Source organism: Chelmon rostratus, chromosome 17, assembly GCF_017976325.1.
Source record: "Chelmon rostratus isolate fCheRos1 chromosome 17, fCheRos1.pri, whole genome shotgun sequence".
Classification (NCBI taxonomy): Eukaryota; Metazoa; Chordata; class Actinopteri; order Chaetodontiformes; family Chaetodontidae; genus Chelmon; species Chelmon rostratus.
The window spans coordinates 1,096,617-1,112,645 of record NC_055674.1 but is presented as its reverse complement, the minus strand read 5'-3'; the positions used below and the strand labels follow the sequence as shown (position 1 = coordinate 1,112,645).

The 16,029-nt window shown below is 45.7% G+C and overlaps 3 protein-coding genes across 3 annotated transcripts; 2 read left to right on the top strand and 1 right to left on the bottom strand.

The window, feature by feature from the left end:
• The first annotated feature begins 837 nt into the window (after positions 1 to 837).
• nupr1b (nuclear protein 1b) lies at positions 838 to 2,567 on the top strand. Its single transcript, XM_041957652.1, has 3 exons — positions 838 to 1,067; positions 1,172 to 1,307; positions 2,231 to 2,567. The coding sequence occupies exons 1-2, from the start codon at positions 971 to 973 to the stop codon at positions 1,297 to 1,299; spliced, it is 225 nt and encodes a 74-aa protein (XP_041813586.1). The 5' UTR covers positions 838 to 970; the 3' UTR covers positions 1,300 to 1,307; positions 2,231 to 2,567.
• A 1,551-nt stretch (positions 2,568 to 4,118) lies between these two features.
• On the bottom strand, positions 4,119 to 6,762 carry mettl23 (methyltransferase like 23). Its single transcript, XM_041957505.1, has 5 exons — positions 6,513 to 6,762; positions 5,804 to 5,908; positions 5,486 to 5,723; positions 4,808 to 4,892; positions 4,119 to 4,670 (listed from the first exon to the last, which is right to left on the bottom strand). The coding sequence occupies exons 1-5, from the start codon at positions 6,615 to 6,617 to the stop codon at positions 4,499 to 4,501; spliced, it is 705 nt and encodes a 234-aa protein (XP_041813439.1). The 5' UTR covers positions 6,618 to 6,762; the 3' UTR covers positions 4,119 to 4,498.
• Positions 6,763 to 6,952: 190 nt separating this feature from the next.
• Positions 6,953 to 15,927, top strand: jmjd6 (jumonji domain containing 6, arginine demethylase and lysine hydroxylase). The gene is made up of 6 exons (XM_041957803.1): positions 6,953 to 7,387; positions 9,027 to 9,415; positions 10,696 to 10,982; positions 12,305 to 12,440; positions 12,987 to 13,122; positions 13,540 to 15,927. Exons 1-6 carry the CDS (start codon positions 7,259 to 7,261, stop codon positions 13,669 to 13,671), a joined length of 1,209 nt encoding a protein of 402 aa, XP_041813737.1. The 5' UTR covers positions 6,953 to 7,258; the 3' UTR covers positions 13,672 to 15,927.
• The last annotated feature ends 102 nt before the right edge of the window (positions 15,928 to 16,029 follow it).

Genomic DNA, 16,029 nt, shown 5'->3' with positions numbered 1-16,029 from the left:
ACAATTGATCAATTAATCAATTACATGATTTTCAACAAATCAATCAACGTCAGTTTAGATCAGAAAATTATTTAAGAATCATTAGTCTGATCAGTCTGATACAGAATAGAGTGAAATGAAGCTCAACCAGCTCCAACATTAAAATCCTGCTTTGACATGAACGACTGAGTCACAGTAATCTGATGAGATCAGAGAGAACATTTACATACTTTCACTGAAGTATTTGTACAGTGTGTATTAGTACTTTTACTGCAGTGCAGGCTCTGAGTCCTTCCTGCATCATGAAGCAGCAGCTTCGGGTGCAGCGCTGCGCAGAGTTTGAACGGAGGAAGAGGAGAAAACATGAAAACAGCAGCTCCTGGAACAGTTGTTAGAGTCCTACAGTCCTACACCTGACTCTGAGCTACAGTCTGACCTTCATCCCGCTCAGCAGCTCCTCTTCTCTTTGTTTATCAGCAGCTGCAGCGCTCACACAGCCCTGACCTGATTCACTGTGTGTGTGTGCAGGAGGAAAGCTGTGTGTGTGTGTGTGTGTGTGCAGGGGGAGGAAAACTGTGTGTGTGTGTGTGTGTGTCTGTGTCTGTTTATGTGTGTTTGTATGTGTGTGCGTGCAGGGGGAGAAAAACTTGTGTATGTGTGTTGTGTGTGTTCTCTGTGTGTGTGTGTGTGTTGTGTTCTGTGTGTGTTCTCTGTGTATGTGTTCTCTCTCTCTGTGTGTGTGTGTGTGCAGGGGGAGAAAAACTGTGCGTGTGTGTTTGTGTATGTGTTCTCTCTCTCTCTCTCTCTCTCTGTGTGTGTGTGCAGGGGGAGGAGCTCAGTGTCTCGTTATAAAATCAGCCGCAGGTTGAGGAGAACATCTTGTTTTTGTTCTCTCTTCCGGCTGGAGACTCTCGGACCTTCATCATCGCAGCTGTTTGTGAAACTTTGACAAACTTTCTCTCTCTCTTGGAGCAAATCTCGCAGAAACACGATGAGCCACGTCGACGTGAAAAACCTGAAGCCCACCAGCTTTGAGGACGAGTACTACGACCAGTACGAGTATTATAACCTCACCGATAAGTACGCAGGTGAGACCACGTCACGCTCAGCTGACGTTCACCAGCTGAAACCAGGTCACGATCAGCTCTTTGTTGTGTTCGCTGAAACTGAACTTGATGTTTTTCCTCAACAGAAGGCTCAGCCCGGAAAGGCCGGACCAAGAAGGAGGCCAGCGAGAACACCAACAGACACAACCCCTCCGGGCACGAGCGCAAGCTCGTGGAGAAACTGCAGAACAGCGAGAAGAAAGCCAAGGAGTGACTTCTGAGGTGAGTCCGAGCCCGAGCCCGAGCCCGAGTCTGAGTCTGAGTCCGAGCCGAGTCCGAGCCGGAGTCAGAGTCCGTTTCCGAGCCAGCGCTTTGTTCCAGTCTGCAGAAACCAGAGCCGAGTGGAAGGGGGACCGCTGCGGGGCTGGGTCCGACAGTTCTGAACCGTTAAATGCGTTCTGTACTTCATCAGAATGAGTCAATTCTTTAAAGTGGAAATATCTGAACGATGTCTGGCTTAATTAAAGATTGAAGGGCAGTGAGTAGGTTTGATCTTAAACTTGAACCTTAACTCACAGAGTTCACCCCTCCCTCTAAGAATCTCTCCCTTTAGCTGGTTTTATTCTACAGTACTGAAGTGGAAAGTTGTGACTCAAAAGGTGATTTTGTGTTCAAATCGGTGTTTTTGTTAATGTTCATGTTGCACAGCGTCCTTTATTTGACTGGTCAGGTCTCTTCAGTGAACCACAGCTTCGTACATTCATAACTGGGCAGGAAATTAAAATTGCAAAGTTTCTTTATGAGGTCTGGCAGGGTATGTTAAGGATTGATTTATTAGATATGAGAAACTGTCCGGGTTGAACTTGTTACAGCAGGTAAAGTTGTTGGTTCATGTTTTGAGCTCTGTGATTTCACATTAGTGAACACCTGTAGATTGATTTGTCATGTTGTTTGTTGTTGAGGATCTATTCTTAGACATGACGGATCTTTTCCTTAAACTGTCCCGTGTGTGGGCTGTGGGGGTTGCTGCCCAGCCACGTTAACTCTTTGTTCACCAGACGCTGAATGTGATGGTGACAGTTTGACTTCAGAAGAGCTAAAAGCTCAAGCTTTCCTCACAGTCCGCTGAGTTCAGTTATGGTGTTAATTCAGCATGAGCAGTGGCTTGTTTTTACTTTAACCTGAATCTTGTGTTTCCCACCCAGGGCGACTCGGACAGCTTATCCTGGAAACCGACCACGGCCTCCTTGGCGACAGAACGAGACGTAGAGATGGCGGGAGCGTCCTGAGCTCCGGTGGGCGAGGTTTAACCTGGGCGTGAGGACGAGCCCACAGATCCAGCAGTGACCTGGCTGACAGGCAGCAGACTGGGGCTCCTCCGCCTGGAGGTGTTGGAAAGCACTCACCTGTGGTGGGCTGCACCCGGGTCTCTGCTCAGACCGCGGCGGTGCACGTGTGATTGTGGTGGTGGCAGACGGGTGATTCTTGATGTGTTGACGAGTTCTTGATGGATTTTTAAAGTACTTTTACTATTAAAACATTTTAAAAATGACTTGACTGTGTATTTATTCTTCTCTCCTCTTTTACAGTGATTCAATGTAACATGAAAAAAACACTTTCCTGTATTCAGTCAGACCGGATATTAAACCTCAATACTCTTGTGATGCAGATCAAAATGTGTCCACGAAAGCAGCTGAAACTGGGAGGCCAGCTTCAGCATTGTATTGATTTGTTCTCTGATCAGATAATTCCTGATTTAAAATCAAAATCCGGCCAATTTTAGGCCGTTTAGTCTCCCATCCTACTCAGTCTGAGTGCATGTCGTCTTTCGATGCCTTTGGAAAATCAAAGTTTTCTCTAATTGCAAACCCTCATTACTGGTGGAATATGTCTGAGTGTGAGCAGAGCTTCATGTTGTATTTCAATCTTTTTACAGGCCTGAAGATGTTAAAATATCCAGTACTTCATGATCAAAAAGCCAAGATTAGAAACTGCTAACATGCTGATGTTTAGCAGGTAGAATTCAAATAACAATCACCTTTTTAGTTGAGCATGTTAGCATGCTAGCATTAGCTAATTGGCAGTAAACAGTCCAGCTGAGGCTCAAGGTCGAGTCGTTAGTTTTCAGGTATTTGGTCATTAATCAAAGTCAGACACATTAAAATTTGACCTTTGGAGGGAGATAAAGTCAGAGGATCACCAAAGTGATTCTAACTCACCCTGAAGGAACATGAATATCAACCACATTTCATCACAATCAGCTGTTCAGATTGTGACACCCCGAGGGGTCCCGACCCTCAGGTTTAATACTTCAGCTCATCATGAAGCGTTCAGTGTTTAAACTGGAACAAAAGCAGGTCTTGAAATCTCTGTTTTGAACATAAACTCAGAAGCGGCTGACAGATGTTGGCACTTTGTAAAGAATAAATGTCAGCACCTTTTCTCCCGTCTGACTGGTTCCTCCTGCAGCTGCAGGGTGCGAAGTGTGGATCTACCAGCAGGTGGCAGCGACGGCCAAACATCCACAGACCGAGCGTGAGCTCTCTGCGGCCTGGAGGACTTCCAAACAGCATGAACACACTGAGTGAGATCAAACAGCTGCTTCTTCCTGAACGTTCGCTCCGTCACGTCTTCACCGCGGTGTCCAACCGTCCGGTTTACAGACAGCAGGTTCAAATGCTGCTGTGGCACAAGTGCAGCTCTAAAAATGAGTCAATCTGGAGGTAAATAACAAAAACAAACCTCCAGCTGAGACTGAGAGCTGAAAACACTCAGTCAGTCTTCCTGTGCTCAGCATGGATGGAGCACTGAAGGGGTCCACAGGCACACGCACGCACACGCGCACACACACACACACACACACACCGTCCTGCTGCCACAAACACTCCCCTCAGCACCAAATGTGGATTAATCTGCCACTGATACAGCTAACATGGACTGTGGTGTGGTGACCAGACGCAGCCATCACAGAACCACAGAGCAGTCAGCGCGCTGCTGCCGGGGTTTAGAAAAACACTCCAGTTTTAGCTCCACTGGCTGCGTGGATCTTTAGAACTGATTCAAGTCTTTCTCTTGGTCTCTGAATCCCTGAGAACATCTGGAACACAGCGTCTGACTAGCAGCTGCCATCTCTCTACAGAAACTGTTTCATAAACAGTAAAACTTCTTTTCTACTTTCCTCTTTGTGTACGAGTACTTAGAGCTGCATTCTGTGACATAAAAGTTCATTCATTCATCAACTGTCCATCCATCCATCAGCAGTCTTTAATTCCTGTTTAATTCAACATGGAAAATGTGGCCTTTTATTCAGAAATCTGTTTAATGTCTCTCTGCTCTGTAAACATACAGTGGCTTTACTCTCTGCACCTTCTGCCGTGATAAAGACTTCACTGATTCCTGTCCTGAAAGTTAAACACTGTTCAGTGTTGATTAGTCTCAGTTGTTCTGAGTGGATAAAACAGCGTCTTCGTCCGTTAGTGTCCGACATCGTCTGTCCTCAGTGTGATGATCATCATGAGGACGCCGTGGCTGCCTGGCAGACTCGATCCAGCCAGCTCGGCTTTATCAGCATCGAATGTTTCCAGCTGAACGTCGACGCAGCTCAGCTTCCACCTGTGCAGCAAAGCCTCTATGGACCAGTCAGCACTGAAACCCAGAGAGGAGGAAGAGGAGGGTTAAAACTGAAGGCAGCAGTCAGAATCAACAGAACGTCGTGTGGATCCGTCCATTCACAGGTGAGTTAAAACGTGCGTGCTGCTGGTGTCCCAGCCTTCATACTGAACCTCCTCTCTTGGTACGTGGTCCAGAACTGAGCTCTGGGGTTTTTCCTCAGGAGAAAGGCAACAGTCACCAGGACGTCTTCAAAATCTGAAACAGGTTCCAAATGTCTGGTTTCTCATTTTTACACGCATACGACATGGCCAAAAGTATGTGGACACGAGGGTCGACACTTCTACAAAAAGCTCAGATTAGTTAGAATGCAACCCAAATCATGTAATGCAGCCACACACACTTCAGCTCAGTTCAGTTCAGTTCAGTTTGCTCATGTGACAGCTCTGCAGTCCTAAAATCCTGCAGCCTTTCTCTCTTTTTTTTCTAATTTCTAATTTTATAATATTTTTTGTGTGTGTGTGTGTGTGTGTGTTTATGGAATTATGAGTGCATGTGGAGGTGAGTATGGCCTGTAAAACAATCTTGCACTGGGGCCCCTCATGACCATCCTCATCCTCATTCACAGCCTCCCCTCTGCTGGTCTCAGTCTGTCCTCCACATACTGAACCTGCTGCAGAGATTTGCTCCCATTCAGACAGCAGAGCATCATCGAGGTCCAACACTGACTCTGGCTGGTAAGGTTTGGACATCACGAAGGCGTGTCCACAAACTTTTGGCCATATTTAGTTTGTAAGGTACCTCCAAGCCAGTACATAAAATCTTAGTTGTGTTATTTTACAGGAACCAACCTTGAGGCTCATAGAAAACATCTGACCCCAGGATGACGTCCAGCTTAGGAAGCAGAACGAGATCCGGTGAGATTTCCCCCCAGGTGAGACCCAGCACCACCACGTCACGGAGGCCATTAGCTTCACAGCTGCGTCTGCAGTTCTCCAGACACAGCGGAGTCTTCGCGCTGTCTGAGAGGATCACCTGCGCACCGCACCTCGCAGCCAACACACCTGGCAGACTCACACCTGCACCAAGCTGTGGAGAGAGACCTCACAACGTCCACCACCGTCCGGCCGGGCAAGTTTTCCCAACAAATCAAACGTGCTTCCTCTCACCTCCAGCACCGTCTTGTTCCTAAGCTCTTGTCTTTGTGTCCACAGATACTGTGCCAGCACCACTGCACAGGGCCACACATACATCCCATACTGAGGGTCCAGGACCTGACAGTGAGGGTCACAGTTAAGCTGCAAGTTAACAGTGAACGACATCAAACCTCCATCATGCAGCACGCTGTTTCATTTACTTGAACTTTCTGAGTTGGTTTCTGTGGCTCGTCAGCCCTCCATACTGTAGTCTGACTGGTGGCAGATGCAGGAAATCCAGGTCTATTAGTCCTGATCTTATTTACATTTGTACTGGATGTTTGCCGAATTAAAGAGAAGAGTCTCACGTGTCGTATTTCACTCGTTTCGTTGTTTTAGCAGGTACAAACCACGTTTATACGTTCATTCATTCCTTCCTTTAACTAATGATTAGGGACACACCGTTTATCTATGTCCAGAAACACATGTTCGTGTACTGGATTAAGCCGAATTGAGGGCAGGACTCTAACATATCTTAAAAAGCATCGGTAACTTCTTCTGGAACATTTCTATACAAATATTAACTTAAAATCACATTTCACGTTGATTTGACAGCGCAACACGGCACGAAGACAACAGCTAATTCATGAATTGAAGTCAGTTTCACGCAAGTGTCCATAAACATAAACACCTGCTGTACCTGAAGTATAATAATGGAGCCTGTTAAAAAACTCAAACTGACCTCGGGTATGGAGACAGAAAGTGACTCCTGTGTGTTTTGCTTGCTTTCTTCAAACGTGAAAACTCTGTAAGCTATGCTAAGTGTTTCAGCTCCACCGCAGTCCATTGTCCACAATAATACTCTCTATAATTACATAATTACATCAGCAGCTACAATTCCGACTGTTTGTTTCCTGATGGGACATTCAATTAGCCAATTCCAACGATGTTTATACTGTTAGCATAGCACAAACAGCCACGCTGATGTCTATTTCCGCATTGACCAAAACACAAGAAGGTCACTATACCAGCCAATCATGTACACGTAAATGCCTGGCGGGAATGCCACTTCTACATTTCATCCAATCAACGTTTTGCTTTCGCCAACGCTGTGGCCAATGGGTTTTCTATTCCTGCAACAGGGGCGGGCGCTTTGTGATGTCAATCAGTTGCCGAAGCATATTGTGTCGCCTGTCAGCCAGCTAGCAAGCTTCTTTTGTTAGCTGTTTATCAAACTGTATCGAACAGGCAGGTTTTCAAAGAGTTCGCACATTTGTAGGTATAGATCTGAGGACGTGTTTCACACATTATCCAACTTGTGGTTTTGTTTTCTAATCAAATAAATAAGCCGAGACTGTCAGAACAGCGCAGGTAGCCGGGTTTCAGTGCAGGCTAGTGAATGTGTTTCTGTAGTGGCCACAGGTTAGCTCGATAGCTAGCTGAGCAGCGTTAACGCACGTTTTCTCTTTAAAGCCACCAGGAGGAGGAATGAACCATAAGAGTAAGAAGAGGATTAAAGAGGCGAAACGGAGCGCCAGACCCGAACTGAAGGATTCATTAGACTGGATAAAACACGGCTATCACGAGACTTTCGACCTCTCACACCTCACCGTAAAGGTAACTGTCAATGTAGCATCGAAGCTAAGCTAACATCAGCTAGCTACAGCTCACTGAGGGAGTGCAGTTTGTCACGTAGACACCGAGCACTGTACGAGCCGGTGTTTCACCAAATAATGTGACTGATCAGGATCTGTGACAAAATTTGTTTAATTTCTTTCTGACCCGTTTTGACCTACTTTATCACACGATGTTGTCTGTGTGCAGCTCGAAACACTGATGCTGCTACTTTAGCTAAAAAGGAGATTTTGTAATTTCAGTGTGATTTACCTGCGTAAATAAAGGAGTAACACTTCCTGGATGTATGATTACATTTATGGTAATGTTTTGATTCAACATCTACTTTTCACATAACATTGTAGTTACCAATATGTTACAGAAATATATTTTTAAATATACTGTCCGATATACACCCCTATATTTAACATAGGAATAACATAACATAACAAACATATGTTTAATATGTTTATGCCCTAAGTGTTGTACAAAAATATTTGATAAAATGAAACAGTGTATGCCACAAAGGCAGTGAGACGTTATATGCAATGTCCTGTTTGTTTAGCAATATATTTGAATCCAACATCTAATATCTGTCTTGTATGAGGCTACAGTATTCAAGTACAAAGTAAAGCACGACAAGCCATTACACTCTTTTCAGTAAATGAGCTTCTCTGTTCTGAACTCTATATCTCTCTATATTTGCAGTGCGCTGCAGTGACGCTCAGTCACTTGGTTCAGTCATACAAGCAGCTGTTACACCTGTCAGTTAAACATAAAGTTACAGCTGATCTCTACGTGAAATCTAGTTTGGGTGTTGCAACCAGTTGTAATTTAATGAGTTTATTTTCCATTTATTAAATGATATAAATGCAGTCGGCTTACAATTTCTTTTATGAGGCTTCAGCAGTTGGATGGTTACAGCAAGCAAAACCAGTTTCAATGTTCATATGGACACCTGACAGGTATTCAAAAGCACACAAGCCCTAATCTGTCCTTTAAGGAGACCTGGTGTGACCAGGCTGCAGGTCTGCACTTCGAAGTCAACATTGCTCACTGTCTGTCAGATCGTTTCTGCTATTCATAAGGGTGAAGTAAATAAATGGAAAACTGCGATAACTGAGTTACTTAGAAGATGTCATCTTAGGACAAGTTGTCATTGTAAGCAAAGTGAGTGAAGAAGAAACCACAGCTGCTGTGGTGTTATGTTGTTCTGCCACATTGTGTGTGGGAGTGCCTTCAGGCTGTGAAAGAAGTGTTTAAAACAAAGAAAAAATTCAGTTCATCCCACCACTGACCTGCATTCCTCAACACAAGAGTGTGTTTTTCAGGCACTCACCTTTTGCTTTGTGTCCTGATATCAGCCTGTTTGTGCCTCTCGTTATTAATCATTTCAGAAGGATTAACCCAGAAGGTCTTTTAACAACAATTAACAGCTGTTCTGAATCTGTGACTCCATTTCCTAATCCAAACAAAGATGATAGCTGGAAATGTCTTTGTTCAAAGATTATAAAATATAGTCACCACTCAAGAAACGGGTTAAAAATCTCTTCTAATGGACAGAAGAGTCTCAGAGGACGCTGGAAATGCCTGTAGAGATGTACACTGTGTAACATTTACACTGATATATGTTGTGCTGCAGGACAACGTTGAGCGTGTGGACACCCTCCATCTCAGTCCTGAAGAGTTCATCCAGCGCTTCGAGCGGCCCTACAAGCCTGTGGTCCTGCTGAACTGCCAGGAGAGCTGGCCCGCTCGGGAAAAATGGACCCTGGAGCGCCTCAAACGCAAATACCGCAACCAGAAATTCAAGTGTGGGGAGGACAATGACGGATACTCAGTGAAGATGAAGATGAAGTACTACATGGAATACCTGGAGACCACGAGGGACGACAGCCCACTCTACATCTTTGACAGCAGCTACGGTGAACACGCCAAACGCCGGAAGCTGCTGGAGGACTACCAGGTTCCCCTCTTCTTCAGGGATGACCTGTTCCAGTTTGCAGGAGAGAAACGCAGACCACCATACAGGTTTGATCTTTGTTTCACTTTTCAGCCGATTAAAAGTTCCCTGTGAAGCTTTAGACCTCTGCTGAAATTCAGCAGACACACAATGAGTTTTAGTGAGAAACACTGAATGTAAACATGACTTCTGTTTAAACCTCAGGATGAATTAAGGCTGCATATAATGAATCATTTAAATGTAAATTAATCTGCAGAATCCTTTCTCAATTAATCAATTAATCATTTAGTCCATAAAACGTAAAAGAAAATGTGAGAAATATCCGTCCCGGTCTTCATACTGTATGTATGAATGTGTGTATAAACAGTATACGTTCACTTCCTCCTGTTGTCTCTTCATGAACACCTGCGAGTTTTCACTCAGCAGCAGATTCAGGTGTCAGAGCAGCTTCTGTTCCTGCAGAGTAGGAACAGGCTCAGTGTTTCCTCTTTAGCTTTAATTTCTCTTCACATGGTTTCACATGTGACAGCAGAGAGCAGAGAAGCTGCTGGAGCTTGATGTTATTAGCTGTTAGCTCACTCAGCACAAACCTGCCTGCAGAACAGCGTCTCTGTCAGGATGTGTTCTGTGAAAGCTGCTTGTTGAGCATCAAACTCCACTGAAGAGCTTTAACGTTATCCAGGAGGGTTTGTCCCGCAGCCCGTCCAGTTCAGCTGTTGTAGCTGTGATGACTCTCGAGTTTCGTCATCTTCATCGCTGTGAGCTCGTCTTCACAAACTAGCTGAGACACACTGGTTTGGTTTTACTTCAAAAAAGAAGAGGTTTGCAGTTTCTCTTGGAATGTGCGACACATATAGTCGACATGACGCCTGACTGTCACAACAACATAACTGCTGTGCATGTTGCGTTCAGCTGGACAGATGTGTTATTCTACTATTTTATGTGATTTTATTTTATTGCAGATAAAAGAAACTTCTGTCTGAGACTTTTTTAAATTTCTGAGCTGCTTTTTTGTATTTCTGAATTTCCTCACCGGCCGGATCAAACAGTTTCATGGCCGGAGGGTTTCCACCTCTTTATTAAAGCACGTATCTTGTTTTGCCAATTATCCATATGTTTCCCTCTGTGTGGTCGTCTTGATAAGTTAGAAATGAGAAGTTCAGTGACTGCAGCAGCTTCTTGTCAGTTTTTCTTTTGACAGAAATATTATTGATTAAATGATCCGACAGGCTGCTGATGATAAGGGACAAGCTTGTAAACTGTCCACAAGTCAGAGTTTGACAAGAAAAAGAGACGCCCCACAGTGACTCGTGATGTCATAACTCACCTGTTCACCGACTCCTCACAGGTGGTTTGTAATGGGCCCGGCCCGCTCCGGCACAGGCATCCACATCGACCCCCTGGGCACCAGCGCCTGGAACGCCCTGGTTCAAGGACACAAGAGGTGGTGCCTGTTCCCCACTAACACACCCCGAGAGCTGATCAAGGTGACCAGAGAGGACGGGGGCAACCAGCAGGACGAGGCTATCACCTGGTTCAACGTGGTTTATCCCCGAACGCAGCAGCCCAACTGGCCTCCAGAGTTCACACCGCTGGAGATCCTCCAAAGACCCGGAGAGACCGTTTTTGTGCCAGGCCAGTGAAGAACCAGCATTTTCTAAATCTTAATAATCCTCCATCACATTTTCAACTAGTTGATCCTGTTTTTGGCCCCGAGTCCTTTAATGTTCTGCTGGTTCAGAGTCCGATCAGACTTAAGTTTTACCTAAACGTTGAGTCAGTGTGTGTCAGGTTGTAACAGCTGTAACATCAATCTGACACACCTTCTCTTTCAAACTGAAGGTCCTGATTCAAAACTATTAAATCTGCTCTGATATGAAAGATAAATCATCCAGAGGGAAGACGACTCACTCTGTTGAACTACAGAATCTCTATGGTGTGGAGCATCTTCCCGCACAGATGATCTTTGATTGAGTTCAGACACACAAACTGACAACAGACAAGTTTAATTTTGTTCCGTATCAAGTGACATCTGATATTACCTGTCAGTCAGGTGTAAAGGAGCAGTGAAGAAGGGCAGCAGAGGACAGTAGAGGACAGAAAGACATTAGAGGACATTCTGTGAACCGTTTTGTTCTTCAAGGTGTGTTGATAGTTCTGTGTATCACCAGTGAAACCAGTGTGACCTACATTTAGCTAATGCTAACAGAGCTGACGGTGATGAGGATGGATTAAACTCAGGATTTAGACCTCACCTGTCTGACTGTAGATTTGGCCACAGACAGTGAACTCCCCAGGAGGACGTGACCGTCTGTTAACGCTGACGACACGCTGGCTGTTGTTTATCACCACCTGACTTTGTTAACGTTATAGTTTGACCCAGAGGAGGCGGACATCTTCAGATTTAAACTGACAAACTATAGAAACAGAATCCAAATATTTGTAGTACTATTCTTTCTCCCCTGTCAGTGACTGATGCAAATCCAAACACTCACACATCAAACAGACGGCGTCCTACAGGAATCACATTCAGACTGTTGTCAGAGTGATCGAGTGGTCACTGTCTGCACGGTGCGAGCAGGATCGATGGTAGTCAGAGCAGCCGATGCCACCGTGTGAGCTAAAAACACACAGGTGTCGACGGCCTTCAGCTTTGTCACTGATGCTGACAAAGCAGCTTTATTTTATCTTTATTCTTGTTGTCTGATGTATCGTTATTTCAGACGCTGAAAGTCCAGGACTCCCCCCTGACAGAGTCTTTTTATATGCTGAGTTTTACAAATATATTAGCATTGCTAATATATTAGCACCAGAAAAACAAGCAGTAATACAACAACTATATCTAAAATTGAAGATTTGCATCAGGAAGGAGGTGCCACTCTTTTAGACGACAGTAAAGCGAACAGCTTGATTTGTTTTCTGTCTGATGTTGATGTTTGACGTCTGGGCGTCTGCAGGCGGCTGGTGGCACGTGGTCCTCAACCTGGACACGACGATCGCCGTCACTCAGAACTTTGCCAGCACGACCAACTTCCCCATCGTGTGGCACAAAACAGTCCGAGGACGACCCAAGCTCTCCAGGAAGTGGTACCGGTAAGCATTCAGCACATCGCAGCGCACACCAGAGATTAGACTCATCCCAGGACGTCCTCAGACAAACACAGGAAGAATCTGAGCTGAATTTTAAGGATGCTGCTCTAATCCTTCTTAAGCCCTTTTCTTCTGTCTTCAGCTGCGTTCTTTGAGAAATGGGTTTGTGTTTTACTCATGTTTTCTGTCTTTTAAAATGGTCTGAAATAGATTACGGGTGAGAATGAAGACATTAATTTGTCCAGTGCACGAAAAGAGTGTTCTGCTGAAGGGACACAGCTTGTGAACTGAAGCGGTGACACTTCAAAACACAACAAATCCCAGTTCTTTGGTCTCTGCAAACTGTTTCATGTCTTATTATAGACAGTAAGATCTGAAATGTGTCTGTGGAAAACTGAAGTACTGAAGGTTTGCATCAGATCTGCGGTCAGATTCATAATCACGTTCTCTGATCGATTAGTTCCTGATTTAAGTTACTGTTTCTACAGTTTTAAACGTGTTTCATTTGACATTTTCTGAGGGAACTCTGACAGGAGTTTGTTCTTTCAGTATCTTGAAGCAGGAGAGACCTGATCTGGCAGCCCTGGCAGACAAAGTGGACCTTCAGGAGTCGACAGGCATTGCGTCAGACAGCTCCAGCGACTCCTCATCGTCCTCCTCCAGCTCCTCCGACTCCGACTCGGATGTATGTGCTGAAACACACACACACACACACACACACACTCAGGCATGCTGAAGTATCCATATCATTAATACTAATAATACCGACCTTCGATGGTCCCGTCTGTCAGGTGTCAGCTTTCAGGATTGAAGTGTGTGCAGCCACGCAGTAAGAGCCACACACTCGCTTCATGTCCACGTGGTTTCATTCGTTGTATGAAACCATTTATTGTCATATTTGAAAAAGGCCTGAATCCATGTTGTTAATTCAGCGTCTGCTCGTGGAAACGATGCCGTCGTTGTTAAAGGAGTCGGTTCATCTTCACGTAGTTTATTCTGGCTCTGCTGCACAGACGTTTATTTTAAAGAGCTTCTTCTATGACTGAAGGTCAAACAATGCTGCGACATGTCGTCACATGGCTCTGTGCTGTGTCCCCTGCAGGCGGAGTCGGGCTCCGAGGGCGACGCCATGTCCCACCGCAGGAAGAAGAGACGGACCTGCGGCATGACGGCCAACGGAGACACCAGCAGCCAGGACGACTGCGTCAGCAAGGAGAGGAGCTCGTCCCGGTGACCCCCAGCCTCCATCCAGCCTCCACGCCTCCACTCACCAACACAGAAATGGCTGCTTCCGGTCTAGTTTAGGTTAATGTGTGAACCCCCCCGATGAAGGCCGTCTTTAGGGACAACATGGCCGCCGCTTCGAGTTGTAGATGAAGGAGGAGGACCCACAGGGGCGTGGGCCTGCTGGAGACCTGCCACCACTGTGCTTTTCAACACCAGTCGATATCTGTCTGCGCCTGTAGTGTGAGGATGAGGAGGGAAATGTGAAGAGAAATTACCACCAGTAACAGACTGGTGAGGGTTCTGGGGAGGAGGGTTTTACTGGGGACTCATTGTGGGCTTTAAAAGTCTCTGAGCTGCTTCCTGATGTGAGCTTGTTGATTAATGGAGGGGTGGGAGTATTTCTGAAAGGCGTGACCATGAACAGTTTGTCTGTAGTTTAACACACAGCATCAGCAACGTGTTGGCACATGAAACACCTGCGCCTCTAGTTTCACAGGTGAGAATCCACATCTGCATCATCACAACACATCTGCTCCCCACAGTGTAGTAGCTGCACACAGGGCTAGTGCTGAGCTACTGTAGCCTGAGTGCTAAAGGCTAGCATGCTAGTGGAGGTTAAACATGAGTCTGTGTCGAGGCTGACGGACGTCGCTGTCACACGTCAGCAACCAATGAGGTGCCTGCTTTCAGGCCCGTTAAGCAGCTCCATCGTGTCGCGTGCTGCTGTGAAACTAGAGGCCCGGGTCTTCACCTGTGTGTCCACGACGTTAAACTCCTCTCTGGTGGTTTGTCCTGTCCGACGTCGCCTCCTCCCCCCGCTCAGGTGATTTAACTGGATTCAAAGCGTCGCTTCAGCCAGCAGCTTTCATGAAGTGTCGTGTCAGTGCCTGCTGTAGGTGTGTTCTGTATGGAATACAGGAGTCTGTGGCTGTGTGGATGTTCAGCCTGCGCTCAGGTGGAGGTGATGGAGGTGGTGGAGGGACTTTCAGCAGCAGCGTTCCCGCCGTCTCGACGTTCCGCCTGCGTTGTGCTAGCTGCTGCTAACTGCTGCGAGGTGCGGGAGGCTTGCTAACGTGGAGTCCATTTGATTTTGTGCTTTGACGGCCGAGGCGCTGCGTTCGCCAGGATGGAGGAGCTGATGGAGCGTGATGAAGAGCTGTCATGTTGCCCGCTGAACAGATTTTATTAGCATTTATTCAGGTTCTGCATCTCGTTAAGTAACAGCTCATCTTTCAGAAGCTTCGGTGATTGACTTCTGTCAAGCTGCTGTGACGACGAGTTATTAATCTGATTTACTTCTGATTTTGATCATCTGCAACCAATTAGTCGACTGAGAGAAAATTGATCTGCAGCAGTTTTATCAACGACGCTTGTTTCAGTCATTTTAAAGTCGTGTCCAGCCTCTCGGATGTGACTGTTTCTTCATGTGCTTTGACAGCAGACTGAAGCTCTTTGGGTTTTCTTCCTTTGGTCGAACAAAACGAGACATTTGAAGACGCCGTCTTGGCCTCTGGCAACGTTTTATTAATGCTGACATTTTAAAGGCCAGTGGTTTGAGGTACCTGTGCTTTTATCACAGGAGCTACAGGGACGGTCAGTTAAACTGGCAGTTTTGATTTGATAAAATATATTAGTGTTTAGAGATCAACAGAACCAGTGATCAAGTGCCGAAAAATGGTTAAATGGCTGATTTGTTCTTTCTAACATCAGTGATTGATGTTTGTGTTCGACCGGCAGACCAACAACCCAAAGAGAGTCACCCGGCTGAGATAGAAACCAGAGAAGAGCAGGAAATCTTTGCTCAGCTTCCATCCAAACAGTCGCTGATGAATCTTCTGTGGATCTGCTGCTCGTAGTCGACGCTTCTGCAGCTTCTCTGAAAACCGAATCCTTTAAAATCATCTGTGAAGTCCTGCAGACGACATCGATCGCTGTTCGTCTGTGCAGTTCATAGAAATCTGTTGCTTTAGACTAAAGTGCCTATAAAGAAGAAACGTTTGCCGTCGTCCTGCGAGGCGAGCTGTCCGTGTGACCGGCTGAAGGTGACTCTGTGTTTTTAATCTGTCTTTAAACTCGACGGAAGGCACCATGTTGGTCTCTGAGGTCGGTCACGTGGTGCCTTCTGTCCGCCTTTCAGTGAAGGTTTTCCTCCTGGGATGGTATTTCAGGTGGATGTTGGGGCTGAATGTTGTCTCCGGGCTCAGCGTTGATGAGACGGATCCTGATGTGATGGATTTCATTTTGTTGGTCAATAAAATCTTTTCTATGACTTAAAACCTGTTTGTCTTATCGATCCTTTTTTAACTGGAAGCAGAGGGGAAGGTTGTGTTTACTGTAACTGGAGACTCAGAAAAAGCGAAGACTT

What these genes read in the sequence shown, in the direction of transcription:
- nupr1b (XM_041957652.1), top strand. Translation starts at nt 971, where the DNA reads ATGAGCCACGTCGACGTGAAAAACCTGAAGCCCACCAGCTTTGAGGAC. An exon ending in CCTCACCGATAAGTACGCAG is followed by an intron (nt 1,068 to 1,171) that starts GTGAGACCACGT and finishes TTTCCTCAACAG; the next exon opens with AAGGCTCAGCCCGGAAAGGC.
- mettl23 (XM_041957505.1), bottom strand. Translation starts at nt 6,617, where the DNA reads ATGGACTGCGGTGGAGCTGAAACACTTAGCATAGCTTACAGAGTTTTC. An exon ending in GGAACAAGACGGTGCTGGAG is followed by an intron (nt 5,724 to 5,803) that starts GTGAGAGGAAGC and finishes CTCTCTCCACAG; the next exon opens with CTTGGTGCAGGTGTGAGTCT. An exon ending in ACCACGTACCAAGAGAGGAG is followed by an intron (nt 4,671 to 4,807) that starts GTTCAGTATGAA and finishes TCTGGGTTTCAG; the next exon opens with TGCTGACTGGTCCATAGAGG.
- jmjd6 (XM_041957803.1), top strand. Translation starts at nt 7,259, where the DNA reads ATGAACCATAAGAGTAAGAAGAGGATTAAAGAGGCGAAACGGAGCGCC. An exon ending in TCTCACACCTCACCGTAAAG is followed by an intron (nt 7,388 to 9,026) that starts GTAACTGTCAAT and finishes GTTGTGCTGCAG; the next exon opens with GACAACGTTGAGCGTGTGGA. An exon ending in CCTCCGACTCCGACTCGGAT is followed by an intron (nt 13,123 to 13,539) that starts GTATGTGCTGAA and finishes TGTCCCCTGCAG; the next exon opens with GCGGAGTCGGGCTCCGAGGG.